The following is a 27,913-nucleotide window of genomic DNA, read 5'->3' as shown; positions in this document are numbered from 1 at the left end:
TTGGAAATAAGCAAATCAGATTTTCAAATCAGATTTGCACCAGGGCTGCATGGAGGGGACTTCACAGCAGTCCAATGATAACCACAGTCTTGCAAGTATTTTAATATAAAACTAAAATGTGGACCTGATGGAATATGTTATGTCTTCTATTTTGGATGTGTGAATTATATTCTATGTTTCTATTCATTCACTTCCAGGCTCATCATTGTTTTTACCACCAGGAACCTAGGAATAAATGGTTATTAAAATCTTTGGAATTATAGTTTTGTAACTTCTTCTCTATAGTCAGAAATTACTACTCATAGTGTTTTAGACACATGGTAATCCCATTTCTACCACTGCATGTCAAGACTTAATTTCATCTTCTCTTAGTCAGTCATGGGTGTGATATAAACATATGAAGTGCACACTGGCGAGCTCCAATGCCAAAGGAGCCAACAAGATAACAAGTGAATAAAGAGTGTTAAGTCTGATGGTTAAACTTGTAAGAACTGGTAGTGGTGAACTATCCTCTGAACACAGTTGAAAATGAATTTATTACTCAGGCTCAACCTATCCTTTTCATGCAGAAATCAGGATCCAGCATTAACAAAATCTACTGATTGGTTTTTAAGAAAATCTAGAAATCCAGACTTTCATGTAGAATCTTCCAATTTTTATGATAGTGTGTGAGCCAAGGAGAACACTTCAGAAGGCTGTGTCTAGACAGGTTATGATCTCTAGTTCTTTTGTGTAGACCAGGGATAGAGCGCAAAAAAAAAAAAAATGTTACCAAAGTGACATTTCTGACAGATGATGAATAAGTACTTGGCATATAGATGGAGTCTCTGATTTTACCAATCATTTCTAAAGTCTACCAGAGTTGCTGATTATGAAATAATATGAACATGCAAATCAATTTTAAACTCAGATCTATGCATAGTTTAAAACCACCTCAATAAATAGAATGAATAATTTACTTCTCTATATCAATTCAATGTTTTCTCATGTTAAAGAGTTTTTCTTATAGATCAAAGAGTAACAACACCATTCTTGTGCTTCAAATTTCTAGGGTGTGTTTGTGTGTGTGGTACTTCCTTATTAGAAGTTTTACTTTATACTCACTGAAACAGTTCATTTATACTTATTTAGATATAGCACATGGACCTCCCTGGTGCTCAGAAGGTAAAGAATCTGCCTGCTATGCGAGAGACCCTTGGGTCTCTTTGGTTTGATCCTTGGGTCAGGAAGATCCCCTGGAGAAGGCAACCCACTCTGATATTGTTGCCTGAAAAATTCCATGGACAGAGCAGCCTGGCAGGCTACAGTCCATGGGATCACAAAGAGTCAGGCACAGCTGAGTGGATAACACACAGAAATATAGCACATACATATCACTCACACAGCTTTAAGGGAAAATATTATTGAAATAAAATGGTTAAATTTTCCCTAAAATTTTGAGTTCAGATTTTGAACTCGGAGTTTCAGTATGTATATATCTTCACCATTATCATCCTCTGTGCTGTCAAAGAGTTGGAAATGCAGGTTCTAGTAGCGGGGCAGGAACCTTACTATTAGCTCTGGGACTTTCTTGCAGACTGCTGTAAGTTTCATTGCTGGTGATTTCTTGACCTCAGAAGATGATGCCAATATAAGTTTTCAGACAGTGAGGATTCATGCCTTCCATATTGCTATCGTTGTGATGCTCAGTCATGTCCAACTCTGTGATCCCATAAACTTCAGCCCACCAAGTTCCTGTGTCCATGAAATTTTCTAGGTAGGAATACTGGAGTGGGCTGCCATTTTCTACTCCAGGGGATCTTCCCAACCCAGGAATGGAACCTGCCATTCCTTGTGTCTCCTCCACTGGCAGTTGGATTCTTTCCACTGAGCCACCAAGGAATTCCAAAGTTGGCCCTTAAATAGTTTGCAGGCTTTAATTGTTCCATAAGGACAGATGTTCAGTCATGTCAACACAAAAGCCACCGAGTTCACACAGTCTCCATCAATGACAACAGTGTCGTGACTGATTCCTAGACAGGAGCAATTGTAAGATGTCCTTAAACGTTAGACTTACCCTTATTTCAAAATTGAAGATGTGTGAAAAAAAGAAAACATTGTCTCAGAATGGATGAAACATCATCTACTTTCTCCATCTGTGAAGTACAGCAATTATTACCAATATTTCCCAGAAATTCTTGCACTTCAAAATGATTTTTGACTGGCTTTTTCTAATTCTCTATTCTAGGCACTATCAGAATAACTCCTAAGGACTCTCGTTGGGTTGGTGCTTGGTGGCTTGGTTTCCTTGCGGCTGGACTAATATCCATTATTTCTTCTATACCATTCTTTTTCTTGCCCAAAACTTTGGATAAACCAAATAAGGAGAAAAAAGCTTCAGCATCCTCAATATCTTTGCCTATGAAAAATGAAGAAAAGAGTCAAATGGCTAGTTTGACCAAGACTGGGCAAAATGTTACTGACACTATAACTGGTAAGTATTTCACATTTATAGTCAGTTTGGAGTTGTTAATCCCAGTGAAAGAGAGAGGTAAATATTCAAAAATAACGTGACACTCAAACCATCTAAAGCGAATGTTCTTCTGTACTAAATTTGGCTGGATTAGTCTTCTAAGATTCCTACTAAAAAACTTCATAATATTTTCTGAACACGTATCAGCTCTGTAGAGAAGAGGATTAGGCTGTGGTCTTTAGCAAGGAGAAACCAGAAAGGTTAAAAAACTATCTATTATTAGTAAACCAAAAAGTATGTAGTCATTTCCAAATTATTTAGTACAAATTATGAGTTAAAAGGACTCTCTCTCTTTTTCTTTCTTGCTTTCTTTCTCGCTTCCTTCCTCCTTTCTCTCTTTTCCTTTTTTCCCTTCTTTATTTCCCTCCCTTCCTTCCTTTCTTTGCTTCACAAATGGTACCAGGAATCATATTATGCCCTGATAATAGAATATTGCCTCTGTTTTTCAAGTATTTAAATACAGTGAGGTTGTAACAAGAATATAGGCAACAGCCATATAGTGCCTATATAAGGAATTCTGAGTGCCTATAAATTGGGCAACTTTATACTTAGGTGGAGACATGGAGTATGCAGAAGGAAATTAGATCAAGTTTCTTTCTAGATAATTAGAATAAGATGGTCTTCTTGGTACTTATATAGAAAACATTGCTTACCTAAATATTCAAAAATGAAGTAGAAACGAGTAGTAGCAAAGAGGATTGGAGTCAGTCATATAAAGAAGAATCCTCCATAGTAGAGGATGGTGACTTTCCTTTCCAACATAAGCTGCCAAAGACTAATAGAGAACAATTTAGGAGCACTAATCTGTTATTGATCCAGCAGCAGTCCGAGCAAGATGATTGAAACAATGAGATGATAACAGTGCAGTTTTCAGATCACACAGCAATGGTGGAGCAGGAAGAGTCAAAGCAGAGCAACACCTGAGCCCTTGGCAACCTTTCAAGTTAAAGCTGAAGTGACCTTAGAGGTTGGTGGAGCCCAAGTGCTCCCTCTCATTAGTTCTTCCACCTACTCCTTTTATTGTTACTTTCTCCTCCCCATCGCTCTAATCTAAAGGCAGTGGTGTTACTTGTATGGGCTCATCAGAGATTTAAGTTTTTGACAACATTGGTAACTTGAAATTGGCCAAGTGGGAGAAGTTACCACCACTTACTACCAAAATTGGGAACTACTCAAATCAGGCATTGTGCTCCCAAGAATCCGTTGTTAAACATTTACCAGCACATGACTGAAGAGGTTTTTGAAATTAATATGCACAATAAAAATAGCATCCCATTGAATTTTCATCCAATTTATGCTATTTTCATACTGCAGCAAATTAAACCCATTAAAAGTAGTTGATTATTTAAACCTGTAAAGAACATGGTTGACTGTAAGCCCAGAAAGAATGGAGAGGATAATGAAAATACAAAATTAGAACAATTGTTAACATCATCTGTATTATCAACTGTGTTTGCAAGATAGTGACCAACATGAGATAGCAAAGAGGTCCTTCATATGTGCTTCTAGGAACAGGTGAAATAACTAAGAAGTTTTATTTAGAAAAATTATATATCTAATTTGAACAGAAATAAGGCTAATTGATTAGAAAGAAATAAAGCTTTCCGTTCATTAAAGAAACAATTTGTAAACATGGAGAATCAACCAAAAATGGAGCAATTTCTTTCTGAAATAATCAGCTTAATGTCACTTGCATTGTTTATTGATCAAGTTATTGAGGTTACATAATGGATCATGATTATGTAGAAGTACAAATGATGTCCAAGTTCTCAGTCACCTCAAAAATTCAATGATTTGCAGAACCTATATGTCTTATTTCTTTTGATCAAATATCACAACTCACATAGAATGCCTCACAAGTCAATGGTTCTTCCTGACTGGGGAGTTCCATGAGCAAAGTTTACCATTTTGACCTAATAATTTTAAATATTATTTATTCCTGCTATATATTTCCATACATCTTCTTCTTCCCTCTTCTAAGTCCTCTGCGCTAATCTTTTTTCTTATTGTCATAAGCAGATGAAGCTATTTCTTAATTACCATTGGATAGAAGGTTTGATTCTGACCATGCTTGATGGAAACCTTTAGAGTTCTACAGCACAAGATCTTTCAAAGTCCATACCATCCATCTCTCCAGAACGACATCTTGTTCAGTCTTGCTAGACTTTGATACTTCCCACTGTTTTCCTAAGTAGTTCTTTTCACTTTACCTCCCATTGCAGCTGGTTAACCTGGTGATCACAGACTGAAGTCACATAATTCTTGCTAGGTATAGAAATTATGGATTTGTTACACTCCTGTGTATAGGCAGGGGTTTTTGCCTACTGTTGTCAAAATGTCATTTGAGACACAATATCTCTTTAATAAAGGTGATTGTTAATACTGCCAGAATTATTGAGGCAGTATTTTATGGTAGACACTATATACCAGAAAAAGAGTTTTGAGTCCTGGCACTAAATTAAACTTACATTTTGAACCTTAGTATTCTATTTTTGTGAGCTTTGGGTTCATACTATTTTTAAGGTAAATTTCTACTTACTAATTATATTATTAATATAATCATTATAGTATTAAATGCTAATAAATAAGAGACATTTCATTAGCTTTTGTTCCTTCAGTGCCTAGCATATTACCTGGTACCCCATCAAAACCCAAACATTTGTTAAACAAATGAATAAATGAACTAACATGTATGCAGTTGTATGGTAGAGTGCTATTAGTCAAATATGAAGTGAATAAGCAACTTGCTACAACAAACAGCATGTATGCTTGATCCTATTTGGGAATAAAATGAACAAAATAAATAGTTCATTTTATTTAGTTTATTCATAAAAATATGAATGTACGTAAGGAAAGAATGGAAGCAATATATTTTAAGAAAACTGCTGGCAGTAGAATTGCAGAGTATTCTGACTTTTGTGCTATATATTTATGGAATTTTAAGTCATATAAATTATATTTACCAGATTAAGATATTTATGTATATTTAAGCTGCATTATATTTTCTTTCTTTTGATGTTTTTATAGGTTTCCTCCAGTCCTTGAAAAGCATCCTTACCAATCCCTTGTATGTTTTAACACTATTTTTGACACTGCTACAAGCCAGCAGCCATATTGGTTCTGTTACTTATGTGTTCAAATACGTAGAGCAGCAGTATGGCAATTCAGCATCTGAGACGAGCATTTTGCTTGGTAAGACCCATTGTTTATGTTTGCTGTATAAACGACAAACTACCGAGTAAATGAGTTCCAAGTTATATTTTGTTGTGAAGGCAATTTCCTGTTTTAGTAAACATAGTTTTCTTTTTTTCAAATTTTATCAGATCCATCCATTTTGTGATATTACCATTGTTCTGCCTTTGAAGTTGCATCTCATGTTATTTTTTATAATATTATTCCTTTATTTATTGGCTGTGCTGGGTCACTGTTGCAAGGACTTTCTCTAGTTGCGGTGAGCAGGGGCTACTCTTCACTGCAGTGTGTGGGCTTCTCATTGCGGTGACTTCTCTTGTTGTGGAGCACAGGCTCTGTGGCATGCCGGATTCAGTAGTTGCAGCAGACAGGCTCAGTAGCTGTGGTCCCTGGGCTCCAGAGCACAGGCTCAAATGTTGTGGGGTCAGTTCAGTTCAGTCACTCAGTCGTGTCTGATGCTTTGTGACCCCATGAATCGCAGCACGCCAGGCCTCCCCGTCGATTACCAACTCCTGGAGTTTGCTCAAACTCACGTCCATCAAGTTGGTGATGCCATCCAGCCGTCTCATCCTCTGTCGTCCCCTTCTCCTCCTGCCCCCAATCCCTCCCAGTGTCAGAGTCTTTTCCAATGAGTCAACTCTTCACATGAGGTGGCCAGAGTTTTGGAGTTTTAGCTTTAGCGTCAGTCCTTCCAATGAACACCCAGGACTGATCTCCTTTAGAATGGACTGGTTCGATCTCCTTGCAGTCCAAGGGACTCTCAAGAGTCTTCTCCAACACCACAATTCAAAAGCATCAATTCTTCAGCTCTCAGCTTTCTTCACAGTCCAACTCTCACATCCATGCATGACCACAGGAAAAAACGTAGCCTTGACTAGATGGACCTTTGTTGGCAAAGTAATGTCTCTGCTTTTAGATTGATCATAACTTTTCTTCCACAGAGTAATCATCTTTTAATTTCATGACTGCAATCACCATCTGCAGTGATTTTGGAGCCCCCCAAAATAAAGTCTGACACTGTTTCCACTGTTTCCCCATCTATTTCCCATGAAGTGATGGGACCGGATGCCATGATCTTTGTTTTCTGAATGTTGAGCTTTAAGCCAACTTTTTCACTCTCCTCTTTCACTTTTTATCAAGAGGCTTTTTAGTTCCTCTTCACTTTCTTCCATAACAGTGGTGTCATCTTCATATCTGAGGTTATTGCTATTTCTCCCGGCAATCTTGATTCCAGCTTGTACTTCTTCCAGCCCAGCCTCTCTCATGATGTACTCTGTGTATAAGTTAAATAAACAGGGTGACAGTATACAGCCTTGATGTACTCCTTTTCCTATTTGGAACCAGTCTGTTGTTCCATGCCCAGTTCTAACTGTTGCTTCCTGACCTGCGTACAGGTTTCTCAAGAGGCAAGTCAGGTGGTCTGGTATTCCCATCTATCTCAGAATTTTCCACAGTTTATTGTGATCCACACAGTCAAAGGCTTTGGCATAGTCAATAAAGCAGAAGAAGATATTTTTCTGAAACTCTTCCTTTTTCCATGATCCAGCGGATGTTGGCAATCGTAGTTGTTCCATGGCATGTGGAATTTCCCTGGGCCAAGGATTGAGCCTCTGTCTCCTACACTGGCAGGTGGATGCTTTACCACTGAGCCACCAGGGAAGCCTTCAAGGAATTTTGGAGGAAGTGAATTCCTGAAGGAAAAGTGACATGTGAATGTGAATATACATGTAGCTACAATATCTGTATAACTGGATCTTACAATCTAGTGCTGAGATCGTGAGGCAAATCCTTTCTTAATGTGACTGTTATACTCCCATCATTCATGAACTTTGAATTAGGATCCAAATACTTATAGAAAATAGGGCACTGTTGTTTCCAAAAGAAAAATCAATGTAAACACATCGTTGATATCTACATAATTCAAAACAAAATTATCATATTTTAGAGAGGTTTTTTGTGGCATGGGGAGCTACAATATCTATTTCCGATGATATATGAAGGCTTGTTTATGAAGGAAAGGTTTCCTCATATTATTCTTTCCCTACCCACAATACAGTCTTTGCTGGTGTCTCAGCAACAGAGAATCCACTTGCCAATGCAGGAGACACAGGTTCAATCCCTGGTTCAGGAAGATCCCCTGGAGAAGGAAATGGCAATCCATGCCTACATTCTTGCTTGGAAAATCCCAGAGGAGCCTGGTGAGCTACAGTTCATGGGGCTGTAAGAGTAGGACACGATTTGGTGACTAAAACAGCAACACCCCCAATATAAGATTCTGAAGAGCAGTAGAATGCCCAGTATAGAGCCCAGATCTTTGTAGAGACTTAATATTTTATAAGTTAAAGCTATATTTTGGAGAAGGTAATGGCAACCCACTCCAGTGTTCTTGCCTGAAGAATCCCAGGGATAGGGGAGCCTGGTGGGCTGCTGTCTATGGGATCGCGCAGAGTCGGACACGACTGAAGCGACTTAGTAGCAACAGCAGTTATATTTATCAAGAGGTATATAAACAGGTCATCAGTAAACAAGAAAATAATAATTGTGTATGATGTTCTTATTGAACTTCAATTCAGTTCAGTCACTCAGTCGTGTCTGACTCTTTGTGACCCCATGAACCGCAGCACGCCAGGTCTCCCTGTCCATCACCAACTCTCAGAGTTCACCCAAACTCATGTCCATCGAGTCAGTGACGCCATCCAATCATCTCATCCTCTGTCATCCGCTTCTCCTCCTGCCCTCAATCTTTCCCAGCATCAGGGTCTTTTCAAATGAGTCAGTTCTTTGCATCAGCTGGCCAAAGTATTGGAGTTTCAGCTTCAGCATCAGTCCTTCCAATGAACACCCAGGACTGATCTGCTTTCCTTCCAAGGAGTAGGTGTCTTTTAATTTCATGGCTGCAATCACCATCTGCAGTGATTTTGGAGAACTTAAAACTATAAATTTAACTCTTAATAAGGTTCTCAGCCTAATTTTTTTGTTAAAAGAATCTTCATCTTTAACAAATCTTGCAGGACTATGAAATGAAAGTTATAAGGGGAATCAATTATTCGTGACACCACATACAGGCCTGTTTATCACCTCAGGGCATATGTGTGTTTGGATGAATAAAGAAGAGAAATTAAGTGTTCAAATCTAAAGTACTGGGAAATTTATAGTAAGTTTTTAAGGATAGGAAATCCTCATTTTAAAGAAATATATAGGATTTATGTGATAGGATAAAAAGTCTCAGAGTCAGGAAGATGATACTTTGTTGTTGTTTTCCAGGGAGAAAACAAAAAGTACCTTATAGAAACAATATGTTCACATATACAAATATTCTCAGTTCCTGGCTTTTGCTACTGGGAAGCTAAACATTTAGCATCAGCAGGGAGAAATTATTTTTGTCTCTTCCACATGGTACACTAGTCCTCTACCTTCATCCTAGACTGTCAGTCTTCTGTTTAAGAAATAATAATATTGGATTAATTTGGTTGATAGATAGCATTTCACACATAAAGACATTCAGGATAACCGTATTTATATAATTACATAATTACATTTTTTTTCTCTTCTAGGATTCATAACCATACCATCTTTGGCAGCTGGAATGTTTACAGGAGGATTTATTGTTAAAAAGTTCAAGTTTACCCTGGTTGGAATTGCCAAATTTTCACTTTGTACCCATTTGATGTCCTTCCTATTTCATCTATTAAATTTTGCACTAATCTGTGAAAACAAATCAGTCGCCGGACTAACTCTGACCTATGATGGGTTTGTATATATCAATATATCAATTGCACAACATGTAGGCTATTTAATGTAAGAGAATGTAAGAAAAGCAAGGCAGATACCAATCTTTACTAAACTTTAAGCTGAGAGGACCGTCAACTCATAAATTCTTAAAACATTTCTTAAGATCTCAAAAGATTCATTTCTTAAGATCCATTTTTTCCCTCCTTAAAGAAAAATTATAACTAGCAAATCATTGTTAATCAACCGTACTCCAATATAAAATAAAATTCTTAAACAAATAGATACATAAAATAAAATCTACATAGTCTGTAATAGTAATAGTTATTACTTATGGGGTATATACAATGAATGATAGGTACTTTTGTCAATATTTTATAGATAAGAGCAAAACTTAAGAGAGAGACACAGATTATATGATTCTGACTCAAATCTGAAAATTTTGACTGCAAAACTCTTTGTCCTAACCACTATGGTCTTGGATGACTCATGAGAGAAACATAAATGACATTTTCCAAAAGTGACTGAACAATCTTTATCTGCGGTTAATTTTGATATTTAACAATTATCTTTATAAGAAAACTCTTACATTGTTCCGAGTTCTCCTCTTCTGCAAACCCATTATGTTTTCTGATATTATCTTTATTAGCACTAGAATTGATATTCTATACATATAATAGTATATTAGGCCTAGAAAACTTCTAATTTTCATTATTATCACACATTGTGCAGTATAGCTAGTACTACAGTGAAAAGTGAAAATGTTAGTTGTGTCCAACTCTTTGTGACCCCATGAACTCTAACCCACCAAGCTCCTCTCTCCATGGAATTCTCCAGGCAAGAATACTGGAGTGGATTGCCATTCCATTCTCCAAGGGCTCTTCCCAACCCAGGGATCAAACCTGGGTCTCCTGACTTGAAGGTAGATTCTTTACCATCTGAGCCACCAGGACTATGATCTCTACCCCAAATCAAGGGCAAGCTTCCTGTGCAGCTTTCTTTGTTTGTTTATTGTGGTAAACATCACACAGTGTAAAACACATTATTTTAACCATATTTAGCTGTACAGTTCAGTGCCTACTAAGTACATTCACCTTGCTGTACAAATCTCACCAAAATCCATCTCCTGAATTTTTAACCTTCCTAAACTGAAACGCTGTCCCCATTAAACACTAGTTCCCCATTGCCTTTCCCCATGCCCTCCACCCCAAACCTCTGGCCTCTACCAATGTATTTTCTGATTCTATGAAGATGTATTGTCATCTCACGAATATAACCAACAATTTTGGTTTAGGAAAGTTCACATCAAATAACAAGCAAAGATCCCTGGATCATAGTTTAGTAACCATGGTTCTTAGCACTGCTTATTGTTGGCTTTGAGTTTTTAAACTCTGGATCTTATAAGGTGTCCATTTGAACCTGTTGAATCTTCCCACATTCACTTAACATCATCTTATTCTTAGAGGCTCGCCAACTTAATCTTGAATTATCTCCCCACTCTGTCCTCATCCTCTTTGTTGTTGAAATATTCCTATCAATTATCACTCACTCTGGTAAATCAAAATACAGAGTACCTAGAACATTGAACTTTAGGGGGAAAAGAACCCTGGAGATTACACAACCCAACCCTCTCAGAGGTTAAAGCGTCTGCCTCCAATGTGGGAGACCCGGGTTCGATCCCTGGGTCGAGAAGATCCCCTGGAGAAGGAAACGGCAATCCACTCCAATATTCTTGCCTGGAGAATCCCATGGATGGAGAAGCCTAGTAGGTTACAGTCCAAGGGGTCGCAAAGAGTGGGACACGACTGAGCGACTTCACCTCACCTTAACCCTCTTGTATCCTCTTCCTTTTCTAGTTGAGACCTGGAGAAACTTTGACTTGTTTGAAAACAATCAGTGACTCCAGATGATGCTACTTCACATATCACAAGTATATAGGTTTTAACCTAAAGTCAATTCCCTGAAAACAGAACAATAACAGTGCTGTCTAGTCAAAGAAGGCAGCCAGACTTCTATGTGACTTTTAATTCAGTAAAATTACACCAAGTGCCTCCTTAAAGATCAAGATTTACAGGATATATCAGTGCCCTCATGAAACTCATCCTCTAGTGATGAGTATTAACAGAATGTATATATGCAGCATTTATGAAATGTTAGTCATTGGGGTAAATTTTTAAAGTATGACTTAGTGCAGAGGTTCTCAGAATGTGCTCTGAGAACCTATAGACTTTATCAGAGGGCCAACAAATTCTAAACTATTTTTATACTAATACAAGACAGTGTTTTCCTTTTTCGTTTTTCTCATGAGTATCTAGTGATATTTTCTTTTCTTTAATCTTATATTGGAGTATGCTTGATCCACAATGTTGTGTTAGTTTCAGGTGTACAGCAAAGTGATTCAGCTATGCCTATACATGTATTTATTCTTTTCAAAATTCTTCTCCCATTTAGGATATTACAGAGTGCTGAACAGAGTTTCCAGTGAATGTATAGTGATATTTTCTAAGGCTACAAGATATGCAACAATAATATCAGTCTGATGGCTAGGGATGTATGCACTCGTGCATTCTCGTGTATTAATTTTTTACTGCTATTCATCTCTAGTAGTGTATATATATGTGATATATATATATATCACTAAATAGAACCCACTTGAAGAAAAAACCTTTAGGATCCTCAATACTTTTCAAGAGTGAAAACACTGCTGAGAACAGAAAGTTTGAGAACAGCTAAACTAATACTTTTCCAAAACAAATTTCAATAACAATTTATGACTTACAAATGACAAAACTGATTTTAGAAAGTGAAGTCACATTGTTATGAGGTGGCAGACCTAATGGGAATGCAGGACTGTCTAATTGAAATGTCTGGACTGGGTTATTAATCATTATGCTAAATTACTCCCCATCTGTTATATGTCTCCAAGCAGGATTAGACATTAGATGCTTTTAGTAAAATTACTGATTACAGAATTTCTGAGTCTACCTTTTTCTTCCTTTGTGAAAATTATTTTCTCATTCGAAGATAATTTACCAAAATTTTTACCAAAAACAAGATTTTTTTAAAAAATCTGTAGTCAGAAAATTAACTGTGCAAATAGTTTGTTTTATAAATATAGCCATAAGATTATATTTCATAAATACAACTATGTTTTACAGTAAATTATTATAAAATTTGTTGTAGTTTCTTATGAAGCTTTTCTAGTCTCTCTCAATTGATTATATTGCTCTTGATTTTAAAAAATTGATCCTTAAGTATTCTCCTTTGTCCATGTTGAATTATTTTCTTCTGCAGTTAAAGTATAGATTTTAAAATTCAAAGTAGTTGAGTAACATCACAGATTCATGGGACTTTACAGTGAGCTGCAAAGAACCTTAGCCTAATGCCATGACACTACTAAACAGAATCATTTTCAGAAAAACAAAGTGATTTTTTAAAGTAAATTTTTAATAGCCTTGTAAAGACCTACCCTCTTTGGTCTCTTTTTTATGTTTTACTTTTTCTGCATAATAAATAGTGTCTGGGTAGCAATAAAAGGTGAGAAAGTTAATAAGCACCAAAAATAAACTTTGTCATTTTGGAAAAGCAAAAGCAAAATTTCTCTAATTTAAAGACAACACTTTCCATTACTCCTCCTCTCCTCTTCCTCTCTCCTTTGCCTTTCCTTCTCTTTTTCTCCTCCTCATCTTTCTTTCCTCTTTCCCCTTCTTTCTCTCTTCTCCCTCTAATAATGTCTACCATATATTTCCAGAAATAATCCAGTGGCATCGCATGTAAATGTACCACTTTCTTATTGCAACTCAGACTGCAATTGTGACCCAACTCAATGGGAACCACTCTGTGGGAGCAATGGAATAACTTACATATCACCTTGTTTAGCAGGGTGCACATCTTCAACTGGGAGCAAAAAGTCTATTGTGAGTATTAGTTTTTACTTTCTTCTCCTTAATCAAAGCTGCAGATTTGATGGAACTTACTCAACTTTGATAATGACGTGCCAGATGTTTTTACAACTAAGGTCCCCAGTAAAGAGATAGAAAAAGATTCCCCTTATTGCTTGTCATTGTGGTGGCTGTAATATGTAAACAAAGCCTCACATAAAATCCTACCTGAGACACAACAGGTTTTTCTTGGCTTGAATTCTCAGGAGAATATTCCCACTTTTTCTTCTTATGTTTATAAGACTATGGCCTTTTGAAATTTAAGAACACTTAGATCTTTAAGAAGCACTTCATTTGACCAAACGATATGATTTCCATTAGGTTGGAGGTACTCGACCCTTCAGATGCTAAGCGGAAGTCTTGAGCCAATCCCTTGTCAAGCTAGATGAACAGCCATTTATGTGCTGTCTTGCATATAGATTACAGACAGCTTATCTCTAAGCTCAATATCCTTTGACTTCCCAAGAAATTGAAGTGTGGTGAGGTGGTGTTGTCCCTCTACTAGTTTCCCTGGACAGAGAAAGCAATGGCACCCCACTCCAGTACTCTTGCCTGGAAAATCCCATGGATGGAGGAGCCTGGTAGGCTGCAGTCCATGGGGTCGCTAAGAGTTGGACACGACTGAGCGACTTCACTTTCACTTTTCACTTTCATGCATTGGAGAAGGAAATGGCAACCCACTCCAGTGTTCTTGCTTTGAGAAACCCAGGGAAGGGGGAGCCTGGTGGGCTGCGGTCTATGGGGTTGGACAGAGTCAGACACAACTGAAGTGACTTAGCAGCAGCAGCAACTCACTTCACTGTCCAATTTTTGACTTCTAATTTTGATTTTTTTTTCAAAACTGGCACTTCTCCTATTCAAGGTAACAATATTCTGCTTACCTATTGCTAACATCTCCCATAGGAATGCCACTGCCTTCTTCACTAAAAATATCCCCTTCCATGCAAATTATGAGTTCTTCCCAATCCTCTAAGTAACTTCCAACAGCTGGGCCTCATCCATGGTGTTATCCATTCCACTTCCAATCCACTGAATATCTCATTTCCTGGGCCTTTTTCCTATCACCAGTGTTTGCAATATCATCCAATATGATCGTTGCTCTCTATCACATCCTTTTGTCTTTGCTTTTCAAACTTTTTCCATCATTTTTCTTGCTCATAGTCATGCTAATTGCATAAATGAATGGCACCAAGGACTTTGAAGAACCTAGGTTCCTTGAAGCTGAAACATAAATTTGCACAGAAATTCCCCAAAGACTGTACATTAAAAAAAAAAAAAAACACATCTCATATTTATGGCTATAGTGCCTTTCACTAAGAGTGCCCCCTTTTAATATATTGTTCCACCATGTCCATGCGTGAAGGGCTGGAAGTGACATGATGTTAGAATCCTAAAAACAGCTCTATCTTCTATGAAAACATCTTAAAACTAGCAATGCTTTTACCATTTGGGGACCACTGGGGAGGGTCTTTTGCCAAATTCTTAGTAATACTTCATCCCTTCTTAATCATTCAAAACAATGTTCTTTGTACCTAAGTTTGGTTTTATTGACCAATGGGCTTGCTATATAAAGAGCTTCTCCATACTATACTTAGTAAAAAGGTAAAACTCGGTCATCAGATAAGTATGGATTCAAATTCTTCCTCAGTTCCTCCCTCAGTATTTTGTCTTTGGCATTAATGGGTTCAAACTTCCCTTAAACGCTGGTTTAGCTTAGACTCAGACAAGAATTTATTAAAGCCATCTAGCCACATAAATTGCCTGCTAAAGTAAGTCTCTAAAATCATTTGTTCGTAAATTTTCTCCTGCTGAGCCCTAACTTTTAGGGTATTTTGCTGTGCTGAACCTCTTGGGTAATGGCATTATTTATCCTATAATCTGTCACTATGCAATCAAACAGTGTCTTTGCTGGCCAAAGCATAATTCTAGCGTCTCTGCCTGGTTCCTTTTGCCTTGACCTCTGCTACGTTCTGGTGGGTGGACTTAGTCCTGGGTTTGGCTCCTCCCAAACTACCATATTTTCTGGATTCCCTAACAGTTCCTACCCAGGGATCGTCCCACATCATAGAAATTGCTAAAGAGAGTAAGTAAGTGTGCTATAGAAAATAAAAGTGAGTATTAGAGAAATATTCTAAACTTTCATATTAATAAGAAAATTATTTACAGAGTTCTAGACATTACTTTTTTATACTTTTTCCTAATTTTTAAGGATGATTGAAAATTAATAAAATATTTTTTATCTATAAAGGAATTCAGAAAACTATTACGCCTTTCAATACTTAACATTGTTAGAATGTTTTCTTTAAAACTGTAAATATTTTAGCTTAAATGAGTGAGATGTCTTTAAATATAAAGGAATATATTTATAGCCCAGTCATATTTTGCAAATATATTCTGTAATATTTCAAAAACTATTTTTTAGGTGTTTCATAACTGTAGTTGTGTGGAAGAGAATGGTTTCCAGAGCAAAAATAACTCGATGAAGTTGGGTGAATGCCCGAAAAGTGATGACTGTAGAAGAAAATTTTATATTTACATAGTAGTGCAAATACTTACCCTTTTTTCTGCTGCATTAGGAAGCACCTCAAATATCATGCTGATTTTTAAGTGAGTATGACTTCTTAAAGGGGGTTTGGCTTCCCTGGTAGCTCAGAGGGTAAAACTTCTGCCTGCAATGCAGGAGACCCGGGTTCGATCCCTGGGTCGGGAAGATCCCCTGGAGAAGGAAATGGCAACCCACTCCAGTGTTCTTGCCTGGAGAATCCCTTGGACAGAAGAGCCTGGTGGGCTACAGTCCACGGGGTCACAAAGAGTTGGAGATGACTGAGCAACTTCACTTATGTATATTAGCCAATAAACATACCTAATAATGTAAATATTTTTCCATAATATATTTGGAAATCAAATTCAGATTTTGTTACACTTAAATTTTCTGAGTGTATTTTCTTAGAATTACTGAGCTACTTCACTGCCATGGTTATTAATAATTTTGCCTTGGATTCTTCCACTACAAAATCTACAAAATTTGATCTCCACTATAAAATTTCTTCTCTTAATAAGAATTTTAAGACAGAGACTGATTGACAACTGCCTCAATGTGGAAGAATCCTGTTGTGATTCTAAAAGAACTTCTAATTTTAAGATGCTTATCAGAGTGAATCACCTATTTATTTCATTTTTTAAAATGTGGGAAACAGGCAGAGATTCCAGTTTTTAATCCCAGCCAAAATAATGGCTTTTGACCTAGTCTCTCAAATACCCTCATAGAGAAAAGAAACATATATGAGCAGAATTTATTCCTTTCTTCATTGATCAGGCAAATATTTAAACCACATTTGATGAGGAATAATCCATGGTGAATAAAATACATAAAGTACCTGTTCCCATACAGATTGATGTAGGACGCACACTGCAGTGAACAATATTTTACATAACAATGATGTGTTTATGCATAAGAACATGCGTGTAAGTGTGAGCATGGGGGTCTGTGAGTGTGTGTGCATGAGAATGTAGGAATGTCTGTGATCATTATTGTGTGTGTGTTTGTCACTGTAACACGTAAATCTATCATTCCACAGAGCTGGCTAAGACTTCATGCCCCCTTGCAGGAAGATACTATCTCAGTCTCCAAGTCCCCTCAATTCTCCTGCCCACTATCCCATTCCTTGGGTAAAAATACAAGTTGATAACAAATATCTGTTTTGCCTCGATTGCATCTGGCATGCATGCCAAAAGCACCCTTTAAGAAACTAACAGCAATGAAAAGTAACACTTCAGGCACTTGTTACAGAGAGCTCAACCAAGAGCAAACTGCATTCTCTCTCTTTCCAAAAGCCCTTTTTAAAAATTCTGGTATTCGAGAGAGACAGCTAAATGCACTAGTTAACTGTCACTGCTGGTTCCCTCATGCCTGTGTCCTCAGGGAAGAAACCACCTCCTTGAATAACATTAGATCCTCTATGTGCTAGCATGGCTTCACTGCCCTCAAGTATATTGTTGTGGGTCCTCAGTTCAGCTAGTTGGAAGTGTCCCGGTCTTTTGAAAAAGCAGACAAAACCCCCTTTCAATTCATTTTCTCTTTTAATAAATAACTCTGCTGTGTTTAATTTTTATTATGCTATGCTTAATTTAATTTTTATATTGTTTATTTTTATAAGCTTTCTTGGATATTTTTGAGAATCTCACTGAACAGTAGCACTCCTAAAAGACTTAACAGACAATTTTGTGTAAAGAAAATGGAAGATTGGAGGGCTAGCTCACTATATTGGATCCTCATAACATACAAGATAAGTCTACTAAAAAAAATAAGGAAACTAGGGCTAAGAGAGGCTAAATGACTTACCAAAGGCATCTAGTTGGACTTCACTGGTGGCTCAGTGGTAAAGAACCTACCTGCCAATGCAGGAGATATGGGTTCAGTCCCTGGGTCCGGAAAATCCCCTGGTGAAGGAAATGGTAACCCACTCCAGTATTCTTGCCTGGGAAATCTCAAGTCAGAGAAGTCTGGTGGGCTACAGTCAAGGGAGTTGCAAAGTGTCGGACATGACTTACTGACTAAACAATAACAAAGTTATCTATTTACTATGAAACATGATTTATCTCTTTATTATCAAGAACAAAGACTAGCATAGAATCTCATAGGAGGCACTTGACAAAGGTTTGTTGAATGACGAAGCTTATCTCTGAATGAATACAGTCATTCAAACCAAGAAAAAAAATAAGCCTTTGTATCAGTTAAATCAATATTTTGGTAAAAACAGAATTTTTGAGCCTTAATTGCTCACCATATCAGAGATGGTCATGCCATTAGTTAACTGAACATAGAAAAATGGAATTGTGGAAAGAACTTTCTAAATGCTAGACTGAGTTAATTTTTAAGAGAGGATAAACATGTACTTACTATCTTTAAAATGACATTTAAATACACTAGACACTAGAATATAGATAACTTTTTTGATCTTCCTCGTTATATTTTGTTGTCTATGAAACATATTAGTTAACTTTTCTGTTAACAGCAATGATATAAAGAAGGTATAAAAAAGAATTCTACTCAGTCTAAAAACCTGCATGAACATATTTGCTTTCTCATATGGCCTATGTCAACTAAATAGATTACATGAAATTATTGTCTTCATAGATATCATAATTCTATTTCAACTACTCTCTCAGAATTTCCTAAAGATAAAACAGTTTTACAAACACTTTTGTAAAACTGTATTGAACTTGTAACACACTGAATAAGTAAAGTAATAATAACTATTAATATCATTCAGATATTTGCCTTCTAAGATAACTGAAAATATAACTTTAAATAATGTCAATGCTTCGCTTCAAGGTTTTTATTCAATCATAAAGAAAAACACTGAAAAATGCTTTAATATTAACTCAGTTTGGTATTTTAGGGATGTTTAATGTTTCTTTGCCTTTATCTTATTTCAGAAATGTCGAACCTGAACTGAAATCACTTGCCATGGGTTTCCATTCACTAACTATTCGAACACTAGGTATGATAAATACGTAGATGATAAATTCCAGATACAATTTTTCATGTCAAAGACTAAAATGTAATTGATTTCTAATTGTAAGAAAGTTTTTTTAAGGTATAAGTAAAAATTATTTGTATCTTTGTGGTAAATGAAAAATAATGAGATGAAGGAGAACTAAATTACCTAAAAGAAAATCTGATTGTCAATTCTGTGTAAAATCAATCTGTAAGAATAAGGCATCATTGCACTTGAATTATATCCTTTCTAAAACAAGAATCAGTGGTCTCCAAAGATTTTTAACTTAAGATGTAGGGATATTTCTTCCCATATGCAGAGTGGAGGGCTGTCCCTATACACTGAGGGGTTTAATGCTCAAAACAGCTCCAAAGGCCCACAGATCATGCCAAACAACAAATGCAGAACTTCACAGTCCCACTGACTAGTTCTGTAAAGCAGAAGCAGCTAACCTTTATTAGAAATTTAAAATGCAAAAGGGAATGGATGTTAATTGAACTCAGGTTTGGCTGCTGCCTGCTCAAAAGTCAATACTCCAGTCAAAACTCCAGAGACAAGTGTTGATAGAAAGGAAAGTTGCTTTAATCAAAAAAACCCAGCAATCTGGGGAGAAGGCAGACTCATGTCCCAAAACCAACTCCAAGATTTTGCTTTTCCTTTTGGGAGCAGGTATGATATCTGTAAAACAACTCCAGGGTGTACATCAGACACTGAAAGATTCTGTGACTTTATTAAATCGGGGAAATAAATTGTTGGCATATATTTTTCTTAAAGAGATGGGAATACCAGACCACCTTATCTGCCTCTTGAGAAACCTGTATGCAGGTCAGGAAGCAACAGTTAGAATTGGACATGGAACAACAGACTGGTTCCAAATAGGGAATGAACTATATCAAGGCTGTATATCGTCACCCTGCTTATTTAACTTATATGTAGAGTACATCATGAGAAACACTGGGCTGGATGAAACAGAAGCTGGAATCAAGACTGCAGGGGGAAATATCAATAACCTCGGATATGTAGATGACACCACCCTTATGGCAGAAAGCGAAGAAGAACTAAAGAAGCTCTTCATGAAAATCAAAGAGGAGAGTGAAAAAGTTGGCTTAAAACTCAACATTCAGAAAACTAAGATCATGGGATCTGGTCCCATCACTTCATGGCAAATAGATGGGGAAATAGTGGAAACAGTGACAGACTTTATTTTCTTGGGCTCCAAAATTACTGAAGATGGTGACTGCAGCCATGAAATTAAAAGACACTTGCTCCTTGGAGGAAAAGTTATGACCAACCTAGACAGCATGTTTAAAAGCAGAGATATTACTTCGCCAACAAATTTCCATTTAGTCAAGGCCATGGTTTTTCCAGTAGTCATGTATGGATGTGAGAGTTGGACTATAAAGAAAGCTGAGTGCTGAAGAATTGATGCTTTTGAACTGCGGTGTTGGAGAAGCCTCTTGAGAGTCCCTTGGACTGCAAGGAGATCCAACCAGTCCATCCTAAAGGAAATCAGTCCTGAATATTCATTGGAAGGACTAATGATGAAGCTGAAATTCCAATACTTTGGCCACCTGATGTGAAGAATTGGCTCATTGGAAAAGACCCTGATGCTGGGAAAGATTGAAGGCAGGAGGAGAAGGGGATGACAGATGATGAGATGATTGGATGGCATCACTGACTCAATGGACATTAGTTTGAGTAAACTCTGGGAGCTGGCGATGAACAGGCAGGCCTGGCATGCTGCAGTCCATAGGATCACAAAGAATCGGACATGACTGAGCGACTGAACTGAATTGATTTTTCATTTTACAAAGGGTGGTTTTGTTTGTTTGTTTGTTTTTAATTTTTATTTTTACTTTATTAAAGGGTGGCTTTGATTTGTGAAAACCTGAGAATTCCTAATCCTGGTTTCTCGGTACCAATTTTCATCAGGTATATTTGTCTTGGACACCAGTTTCTTGACATTCTGAGGCTTCTCATTTTAAGTCTCAAATTGCGACTGACTATAAGTAAATGTGCTTCCCTTGTGGCTCAGTTGATAAAGAATCTGCCTGCAATGCGGGAGACCTGGGTTTGATCCTGGATTGGGAAGATCCCCTGGAGAAGGGAGAGGCTCCCCACTCCAGTATTCTGGCCTGGAGAATTCCATGGACTCTATAGTCCATGAGGTTGCAGAGAGTCAGACACGACTGAGTGACATTCATTTCACTTCACTTCATAAGTAAATGGAATTTCCAAAAGTGTAAACTATGAATCACTATCATTTTTATGTAATAATATAGAAGTTGAAAATCAGCATATCTCTAAAATTTTGGTCACATTACCAATGCTTAGAACTAGGGGTCAATCTCAGAGTTTATTAAAATAGCAGTAAGAGTAGATGGACTTCACAAGTGGCTCAGTGGTAAAGATCTGCTTGCCAAGCAGGAGACATGGGTTCAGTCCCTCGGTTGGAAAGATCCCCCGGAGAAGGAAATGGCAACCCACTCCAGTATTCTTGCCTGGGAAATCCCTGGACGGAGGAGCCTGGCAGAGTACAGTCCATGGGGTTGCAAAAGAGTCAGACATGTTTAGTGACTAAACAATAACAACAAGAGCAGATGGGCACTTTGTTATAAGACAACAAAAGTGTTCCTGAAAAGCCTTGAAAACTGCAAGACCATACACTACAGGTAAAAACTAGGTTAGGTGACAGACCACTGAAGACTTTGACATCATTATGATCAGAACATTAACAGAAACAAAATTCAGCACCAGAGTCTATAATTTGGACAGCCCAGGCTGCTTCAAGAGGTATTAAAAATGAACACAATTAATAGAGGGAAAAATGCATGATTGTGGGCTCTAATGACTCCAAGATGATGGGAGTGGAGCCCTAAGGCAAGAACTAAGCACAACCAGGAGCCTTGTTGTTGTTTACTATTTAATTGCTAAGTCATATCCAACTCTTTTTGTGACCCCATTGGACTGTAGCCTGGCAGGCTCCTCTGTCCATGGGATTTCCCAGGCAAGAATACTAGGGTGGGTTGCCGTGTCCTTCTCCAGGGGGTCTTCTAGACCCAGGGATTGAAACTGCATCTCCTGCATTGGCAGGTGCATTCTTTACCATTGACCCACTGGTAAAACCTGGCATTCACCTTAACTTTTGCTTAAAAATTGAGTTGAAAAATCTGTCTTTGCATTTGAGCAGAGTTTTTTACTTTCCTTGTGAAGTTATATCTCTACTCTTTCTATTTCAGCTGTCCTTGCCTAAGAAAAAAATTACATATGACCAACATAACTTCTGTGTTTTACTGACAGTTTTCTGCTTTTTGCCAACCAGGCTTAAGTTAATCGGTATTATAAGAAGAACAATGTAAAGACATGTAATCTCATTTTTTCCCTATGTGTGTTGGCATGGTAAAGGTAGATAAAAGATGCCTTTGCTATTGTACGTGATTTGAGCTTTGGAGATTCCTAATCATTTTGAATCTTTTTTAAAAAATAACTGTGCTTTTTTGTAAGTTTTTATTGAATTTGTTACAATATCTCTCTTACTTTATGTTTTAATTTTTGACCACAATGCATGTGAAATCTTAGCTCCCTGATTAGGGATCAAACCCTCACACCTTACATTGGAAGGCAAAGTCCTAACCACTGGAGCACCAGGAAAGTCCCCGTAATCTTGATTCTTAAGTAGAGTTAGACCAAATCAATGGATGAGTTCAGTTCAGTTCAGTTCAGTTACTCAGTCGTGTCCGACTCTTTGCAAACCCATGAATCACAGCTCGCCAGGCCTCCCTGTCCATCACCAACTCCTGGAATTCACTCAGACTCACGTCCATTGAGTCAGTGATGCCATCCAGACATCTCATCCTCTGTCATCCCCTTCTCCTCCTGCCCCCAATCCCTCCCAGCATCAGAGTCTTTTCCAATGAGTCAACTCTTCACATGAGGTGGCCAAAGTACTGGAGTTTCAGCCTCAGCATCATTCCTTCCAAAGAAATCCCAGGGCTGATCTCCTTCAGAATGGACTGGTTGGATCTCCTTGCAGTCCAAGGGACTCTCAAGAGTGTTTTCCAACACCACAGTTCAAAAACATCAATTCTTCAGTGCTCAGCCTTCTTCACAGTCCAACTCTCACATCCATACATGACCACAGGAAAAACCATAGCCTTGACGAGACGGACCTTAGTCGGCAAAGTAATGTCTCTGTTTTTGAATATACTATCTAGGTTGGTCATAACTTTTCTTCCAAGGAGTAAGCGTCTTTTGAATCCTCCAAAATTTTCAACTTCTACATAATTCAAAATGTATCAATGTGGAATATCACTGTTTCCTTTGAAACATTCTCCTCCACTGACATCTTCTCATCTGATGTTACAGGAGGAATTCCAGCTCCTATATATTTCGGAGCTCTGATTGATAGAGCTTGCATGAAGTGGTCCATCAACAACTATGGGAAGCAAGGGTCTTGCAGGATATATAATTCCTTGTTATATGGGTAAGTTGTTGTAAATATGCTTCATTATTTTTTTTTCCTTTGACTCTGTTAATTCCTAAAGAATGAGATATCATTTTCAGTGTAGTAACAGTATTAATAACTATAGCCACCATGTAATAAACTTTATAAATAGCTCAAAGTTATAGAATTGATTCCATTCACTTTCAGTTAAACCTAATAACTGTTCAAAGTATCTTTTGCATAAAGTTTGTCAACATTTAGTTAACAACTTTATGAGACAAGAGCTTCCTAACCTACCAGGTCAGTGGTCATCAATTTTTCTTGCTCATTATAATCACCTGAGGAGCTTTTAAGAGTACTAATTTCTTTCTTTTTTCTTTTTTTTTTCTGGCTGTACCACACAGCTTGCTAGGGTCTTAGCTCCCCAAACAGGGATTGAACCCACACCCTCAGCAGTGAAAGTACAGAATCCCAACCACTGGACCACCAGGGTATCCCCTCAAAATGCTAATGTATGTGTCCTATCTTCAGCAATTTTGATTTAATTGGTCTGGGGGGTATGGCCTGAGGAATCATAGTTTTAAAATCTCCTCAGGTGATTCTAATGGTCAACCAGTTGAAAATCACAGCAATAGATCATGTACACTAGGTAATTTGATGTGGTTGTTGTAAAGAATGTTCAGTAGACTACAAGGATCTTGTGGACCATAAGCCCATAAGGTAAACATAGGCTCCTGGTTCAATCTAAATGGATTCAATTTGATTATCTCACAGTCACTTCATTTCCTTTAAAATCTGTTCTCATTACACATGAGCTAAGCAGCCTTTGAGAAAGTTAAACATTCCAAACACACCTTTACTTTATGGATAGCACTTGGGCAGATCTTGAACCAACCTTGGTTTCTGTGGTTAACATCCTTTAAAAATAATCGCAGGCTTCTTCTGCTCCTATCAAAAGAATCACTGGAATCGCTACTTCAGTATTTCTACCTAAGATTTCAAGTGTCATTTTTTAAGGTCTTCTGCATACTGAGAGCAACAATGTGAAGTGTTTTATACATGGATTCTTTTTTCTCTTTTTGCAGACATACTTTCTTTGGCTTGACTACAGGCTTAAAATTCCCAGCCCTTGTTTTGTTTGTTGTACTGATTTTTGCTATGAAGAAAAAATACCAAGGGAAAGATATTAAGGCATCAGAAAATGAAACAAAAGCCGTGAATGAAGCAAACTCAGGACCATTAATTAATGATGTCAAAGTGGACCATGAAACACATATTTAGGGGAGAAAAAATTCTTTTACTGCTGCTGTGTTTTCAACTAACATTGTATTAATTGAGTAGGATGTTATTTTTGAGTAGTTCCTGGTCTTTTCCCTGACAATTTCCACATTCTGTAATAATGATGGAGCTAAAACCAAAGGGGAAAAAATGAGAGTACTCGTTGTTAACATATGATTATGCATTTGTGGTTAAGATTAGAATGCATGATCCATACAAATTTAAAGTGAAAGTTATAATTAATATGTAACAGAAAAAAAATATTTGTTCAGATGATTGTAGTACAATAAAACCAATGACTAGAAAATAGGTATAGGTGAAAAAGAAAGAGAGAAATTAATAGTCTAAATATGGAGAAAAGCCTGATACCTTACAAATAAACCAGTTCGGACCATCTTATTCAAACCTCAAGTCTATTATAATGGAGGGCTTATGCTATCATGACATGTGTCATTTGTGAATTAAGTCATATACTTCTCAGACCTTATTATTTTATTATTTGAAATTGTGTTTGACTATCACACAACCCCTGATGCATATTCTTCCAACCTCTTATTAAAATACTACTGAAGCTAATCAAAAATTTGCAAGTTGCAGTTGTCAGCATGTTACAGGCTGTATTAAGTTTTCTTCAGGTCCATGGAAGTAGATTAAGAAACCCTGACATTAACTTGAGAAAGCAAAGCCCATTTAAAGGTGTGTCTTCACTTTGTTTGTGTGCTCTCTTTAAGAAATGGAGTCTGCACTGAATCCTTTACCAACTGTCCCAAAATTGCCTGGCTTTTTGTGTTTGTGTTTAGCGCATAAAGAGACATCTTTCACACCTCCACAGGTTGGACAAGAAGCGGAGTGAATGAGAACAAATATCTGAACACTGCATTTGCTAGTGATGACAGCTTTTTATAACGAAAGCTAAAAACTGTAGTTTTTATTCTCAGGCTAAAATGAAAAAAAGAGGTCATTAAAATCACCTGTGAAACATGTTTTTAGCTTGGGGCTGGTGCACAGGGATGACCCAGAGAGATGTTATGGGGAGGGTAGTGGGAGGGGGGTTCATGTTTGGGAACGCATGTACACCCGTGGTGGATTCATGTCAATGTATGGCAAAACCAATACAGTATTGTAAAGTAAAATAAAGTAAAGAAATCACAATCATACACCCACCCAAGATTCTGATTCTAAACATTGTGGTACAAGCCTGGACTTCCCCTTTTGAAAAGTCCACATAGGGCTCCCCTCGTGGCTCAGTGGTAAAGAATCTGCCTGCTAATGCAGGAGACACAGGTTCTACCCCTGATCCAGGAAGATTTAACATGCAGTGGAGCAACGAAGCGCCTATGCCACAACTAACTGGGCCTGTGCTCTAGAGCCCAGGAGCTGCAACTACTGAGCCCACATGCCACAACTACTGAAGCCTGTGCACCCTGAACCCACGCTCCATAATAAGAGAAGCCATGGCAACGAGAAGCCTGCACACCGCACCCAGAGAATAGCCCCCACTCTCCATAACCAGAGAAAAGCCTGTGCAGCAACGAAGACCAAGCACAACCAAAAATAAATAATTTATTTTTAAAAATTTACATAGAACTCTTGATAAAGAGACACAAAAAAACAAACCAAATGATAGGAGACGATATATCCCTGAGTATACCAAAGACACACGAAGTGAATGCTTGCTAGAATCTGAGGATTACATTGGAAGTTATAGATATTAACCTGTTGTCAAACTATAGACCTAAGAAAGATTCATTAATCAAAAAAGCAGAAATTTGGAAAAATCACCCACAGGCAAGGTTACTATATGACAGGTCTAATGGGACCTTGTCTCATTAAAAAATAAAGAGAGAAAATTACAGAGCTGCTTTTTAAAACATTGCATGAAAATAAAGGCAGTATCTTGAATATTTAGTTCTTCAACAATTATTGAATGTCAAGAAACTGATAGCTAAAATGAGATATAACTGCAAAATAAACAAAGAAGGACACTACCTCACGGAGGTTACACTTTAAAGGGGAAGAAGAACATTAACAAGATTAAATTATAAAATTTTATAAAATTATAAAATTAAAAGATAATTTTATATTTATATGTGACATGTACAGTGAAGGAAAGGAACATTAACAGATATACAACAGATTATTTGGTCTATTTCAGGATCCAAGAATCCAGAATAAATATTAACCTTTAATTCAATTTCATTTATTAAACATAAATACAGATTCTAGGGGGAAAAGTCAATGGAGATAAGAATATAAGAAAAGTCTTCGAGGAAGCAAAATAATGTAAGACTATAGTTAAACTATACATTGGATAAAATTGAAAGAAGTCAATGCCCCCAAACCTAAATCCATGATGAAGAAGATACATTTGGAAAAAAATAAATAATGCTGCTTGCAGCAATATGGATGGACCTAGAGATTCACACTGAGTGAAGTAAAGCAGACAGAGAAAGACAAATATCATATGATACCACTTATATGCGGAATCTTAAAAAAAAAAAAGTACAAATGAACCTTTTTATAAGACAGAAATAGAGTCATAGACTTAGAAACAACTTATGGTTACCAAGGGGTAAAGAGGAATGGGAGGGTGAGGGATGGCCTGGAAGACTGGGATTGACCAATACACACCTACTTTATATAAAATAGATAACTAATAAGAACCTATTGTATAGTACAGGGAACTCTTCTCAATATTTGTAATGACCTATAAATGACAACCCACTCCAGTACTCTCACCTGGAAAATCCCATGGACGGAGGAGCGTAGTAGACTACAGTCCACGGGGTCGCAAAGAGTCAGAAATGACTGAGCAACTTCACTTCACTTCATGTGGAAATAGAATCTAAAGAAGAGTAGATATTTTAAAAATCAGTGAAAATGTAGAATAAAAAGATAAAGAAGCAATTTGTGAAATAAAGGTAAGTTATTTAGAGGACAAACAAAGCACCAACCTAAGGAATCTATTTTTGAGGAAGAAATGGAGTTGGGAAAGAAATATTAATCAGAAATTTAGTGGTAGAATGACTTCCTGCTCTGAAGAAAGACTTGAGTATCCAGACTGAGGTCTTGTTTACACTGTGTCTTCACACTCTCTTTCACCTTAATGAAATGGGGTCTTTGATTATGATGTTTTTTCTTGAAATGCTCTTTTTACCATGTAACTGCTTCTCAGCCTTCAAATCTAAGTTCAGTCACTATTCCTTCAATGTCTCTGACTTCCTCATTTGTTAAAAAAAAAAAAAAAACCTTCCAATATATTTGTAGCAGTATCACATTTATCAAAATAGTAATTTTATACTCATTATGGTTATTT

At 37.2% G+C, this 27,913-nt stretch overlaps 1 protein-coding gene across 1 annotated transcript in view; it reads left to right on the top strand.

Annotated features, from left to right (window-relative positions):
• Positions 1 to 25,754, top strand: part of LOC101120653 (solute carrier organic anion transporter family member 1B3) — a 75,368-nt gene extending 49,614 nt beyond the window's left edge. Inside the window, exons 8-15 of the mRNA XM_004006802.6 lie at positions 2,228 to 2,473; positions 5,540 to 5,704; positions 9,259 to 9,454; positions 13,185 to 13,350; positions 15,797 to 15,981; positions 18,814 to 18,878; positions 23,241 to 23,358; positions 24,405 to 25,754. Of these exons, the coding sequence (XP_004006851.2) occupies positions 2,228 to 2,473; positions 5,540 to 5,704; positions 9,259 to 9,454; positions 13,185 to 13,350; positions 15,797 to 15,981; positions 18,814 to 18,878; positions 23,241 to 23,358; positions 24,405 to 24,600 (1,337 nt within the window). The 3' untranslated portion in view covers positions 24,601 to 25,754. The remainder of the gene's footprint in view (positions 1 to 2,227; positions 2,474 to 5,539; positions 5,705 to 9,258; positions 9,455 to 13,184; positions 13,351 to 15,796; positions 15,982 to 18,813; positions 18,879 to 23,240; positions 23,359 to 24,404) is intronic.
• The last annotated feature ends 2,159 nt before the right edge of the window (positions 25,755 to 27,913 follow it).

This window comes from Ovis aries, chromosome 3 (genome assembly GCF_016772045.2).
Source record: "Ovis aries strain OAR_USU_Benz2616 breed Rambouillet chromosome 3, ARS-UI_Ramb_v3.0, whole genome shotgun sequence".
Lineage (NCBI taxonomy): Eukaryota > Metazoa > Chordata > Mammalia > Artiodactyla > Bovidae > Ovis > Ovis aries.
Note: the sequence above shows the minus strand (reverse complement) of the source record. Positions and strands in the feature narration are given on the sequence as shown.